Source organism: Pygoscelis adeliae, unplaced genomic scaffold (assembly GCF_000699105.1).
Source record: "Pygoscelis adeliae isolate BGI_AS28 unplaced genomic scaffold, ASM69910v1 Scaffold62, whole genome shotgun sequence".
In the NCBI taxonomy this organism is placed as follows: domain Eukaryota; kingdom Metazoa; phylum Chordata; class Aves; order Sphenisciformes; family Spheniscidae; genus Pygoscelis; species Pygoscelis adeliae.
Window position 1 is genome coordinate 6,025,235 of NW_008824401.1, and position 3,037 is coordinate 6,028,271.

The 3,037-nt window shown below is 40.8% G+C and overlaps 1 protein-coding gene across 1 annotated transcript; it reads left to right on the forward strand.

Annotated features, from left to right (window-relative positions):
• The first annotated feature begins 1,985 nt into the window (after positions 1–1,985).
• On the forward strand, positions 1,986–2,789 carry LOC103913749 (cytochrome b-c1 complex subunit Rieske, mitochondrial). Its single transcript, XM_009320291.1, has one exon. It carries the CDS (start codon positions 2,264–2,266, stop codon positions 2,594–2,596), a length of 333 nt encoding a protein of 110 aa, XP_009318566.1. The 5' UTR covers positions 1,986–2,263; the 3' UTR covers positions 2,597–2,789.
• The last annotated feature ends 248 nt before the right edge of the window (positions 2,790–3,037 follow it).

Below are 3,037 nucleotides of genomic sequence, written 5' to 3' on the forward strand. Positions count from 1 at the left end.
GCAGACGAGGGGCCTCGCCCCAGCGGCCGGCGAGGGTGTCCTCAGCGCTCCAGGTCCGGCCTGGCAGGCTGGGGGAAGCGGAGTCGTGAGTTAGTTGAGAGGTTCTGGCTTTTGCTGCTTTTTTTTTTTAAATACGTGATTCGAAGTTGTTATCATTACGGTAACAGGCGTTTATGACTAGAGCGTTACGGGCACTTGAAAGCCTGCTTCTTTTTGATGACTCTCAGGGGGATATTAATTTTGCAGTTGGGAAGATGCAGGAAAACTCTGTTTAGCTCAACAAGGTATTTAGCTGAGGGGCATCAAAGCGGAGACGTGCAGTGAGAACACACCGTGTGTTTTACTGTTGCGGAAAAACAGCCCTAACAGTGAATTCACTATGTCAGAACTGTCGCTGTTTCCTCTTTTGAAATTCCTGCATTTCCCCCCAGTTCATGCAGTGTTCAGAAAAGCGTCAGCCAGGTGAAGTCAGTCCCAAGTCGTTCTTGCAGAGCCTGACTTCCAGCCAAAGGGCAGCGGTTCTCCCCAAAACAGGCTGGTTTGCATTTCATGGAGACTACTGCTCTTACCTGCTGCTGCTGGGCATGTGGTAACAGTTTGCTTCGTACTGCTACATAGGATATTCATGTAAGTCTTGGAGATGGCAGTGCCTTGTGGAAGATGCTCTGTAGTGATTAGAACTACATACTTCACCTGACCCTCAACTGTAAAGGATATGTGCAGGTGAAAACTCTACACATCTATAACTAATGTAGCTGACAGTTAGTCTTAGTTTTAATTAACATCAAGCATGCTTTTCACTGAATATAAGGAATTTTTAGAAGTTAGTCATCTTGCTTGTTACCAAACATGAAATATTTTGTCTTGGTACTGAAAATCAATTAGTACGGTTTACTCTCTCAGAATTTTGAATTTCAGTTTAATTTCTCTGCAGTTAAAATCCTACAGCAAATACCTTCTCTATGCTGAGTTACTTGTAAATAAATGTAAATATTTTCCCCATTATATTGCATATAAATCCCCAAGAGTTATTTTAAGTACTTTGAGGAATGGTTTTTATTAACCTCTGTTAACTTTGTGCCAACTGCTAGAAAAAAATAAAGACTAAATAGTTCTCTTCAAATAACCGAGGTTGCACTGTGGCAAGAAATATGTTCTGTCTTTGGTGTGTTCTTTTCTTTGGCTTATAGATTTTCACTGAGGGAAGCAGCTTTCTTTTGCTGGAGAAACTAATGGAAGGCCTCTCAGTTAGCCTTCACATCTTGTTGGTTTAGCACACAGGTTTGACATGGGGATCCCACTTGAAAAGCTTGGGAGTTGGATAGTTATTAGCTTTATCCCTAAATCCTTCTATGAAGTGAGCCTGGCAAATAGGGGACTGTAGGTTTGAAAATTATTTACTGGGGCAGTTAGCTTTGACAACAGTTTAATATAAAGGGGGATGCCTGATACTGCATTTTTCATCTTAAAAATGCTTAGCCACACGCTTAAGATTATTAAAGGCATACGTTACTTCAGTCAAAGGAAAGCATAAAAGCATTAAGCTACAGATGTGCAAACTTTACTAAATCGAATTTCTTCATAGCAATTTTTTTCAGGGAAACGTTTGAAGGGAAAACAGGTCTGTCTTTTCTTAGCTAGTCATAGTATCCTGCAGGAGTTTTTCCTTGAAATCTTCTGAAAAAACAGTTCACTTTAAACCCAGAACTTCTCACAGATTTTTCTACACCCTTATCAGGCTTCCTGTAAGTTTCAAAGAATAGGTAAAATGGTTTCACAAATCACCCGTTCATCTACCGAAATACATTCTGGAAACCATTTTCCTACAACTTAAAATTGAAATGTACAATTAGCGGAATCCTACCCAGACTTTGGAATAACTTTTACCCGTGACTCCAAAAATGCAATTAAATAAGTATAAATTAAAATACATCATAATATTTTTTACCTGAAAGTGTTGTCATTTCGTATTCTTTTTCTTGCAGCACCTGCCAGTGTTCGTTGCATCCATAATGATGTTGTGGTACCTGACTTCTCTGCCTATCGTCGTCAAGATGTGCTAGATGCCACCACATCTTCTCAAGGCAGCAGTGAAGCTAGAAAAGGGTTTTCCTACCTGGTGACTGCAACGACATGTGTAGCAACTGCATATGCTGCTAAGAATGTTGTCACCCAGTTTATTTCCAGCCTGAGTGCCTCTGCTGATGTGCTGGCATTGTCAAAGATCGAGATCAAATTATCTGACATTCCAGAAGGCAAGAACATGGCTTTCAAGTGGAGAGGGAAGCCCCTTTTTGTGCGTCACAGAACCCAGGAAGAGATTAATCAGGAAGCTGCAGTCGATTTGTCTAAACTGAGGGATCCGCAGCATGACTTAGACAGAGTAAAGAAACCAGAATGGGTCATATTAGTAGGTGTCTGCACTCATCTTGGTTGTGTACCCATTGCTAATTCTGGAGATTTTGGCGGTTATTACTGCCCTTGCCATGGGTCCCATTACGATGCCTCTGGCAGAATCAGGAAAGGTCCTGCTCCCTATAACCTTGAGGTGCCGACTTACCAGTTTCTTGGTGATGACGTAGTGGTTGTTGGCTGAGTAACGAGGTGCTTGCTCACTTTCACGTGAATGTACACTCAAAAGGGTTAACTGAGATTCTGCAATACTGTCAAATCAGATGATCCTGAAAGCATATTAGCTGTCTACATTCTCAACCAGAAGTATGTTCGAATACTTCCCTGTGTTCAATTTTAATAAAAACTTGGAGTGAGCACTTGTTCCTGACTTACAATAACGTGTATTTATTTGTGTACTGACTTGTCACGTGTCTAGTCAAAGAGGTACTACAGCAGACTCAGAATGTGTTTATGGAGTCCTCCTGCAGGGCTGCTGATTCAAGACAGACACTGAACTACAAAGCCATTGTTTCCTTAATACTCCATGTTTTCATTATTTGTATTTTTTTGTTTTTACTGCATTATGGTAAGAAAAAAGATCTAAAAAAGATCTAGCTATGAACTTCTAACAGTGTTTGGAGTA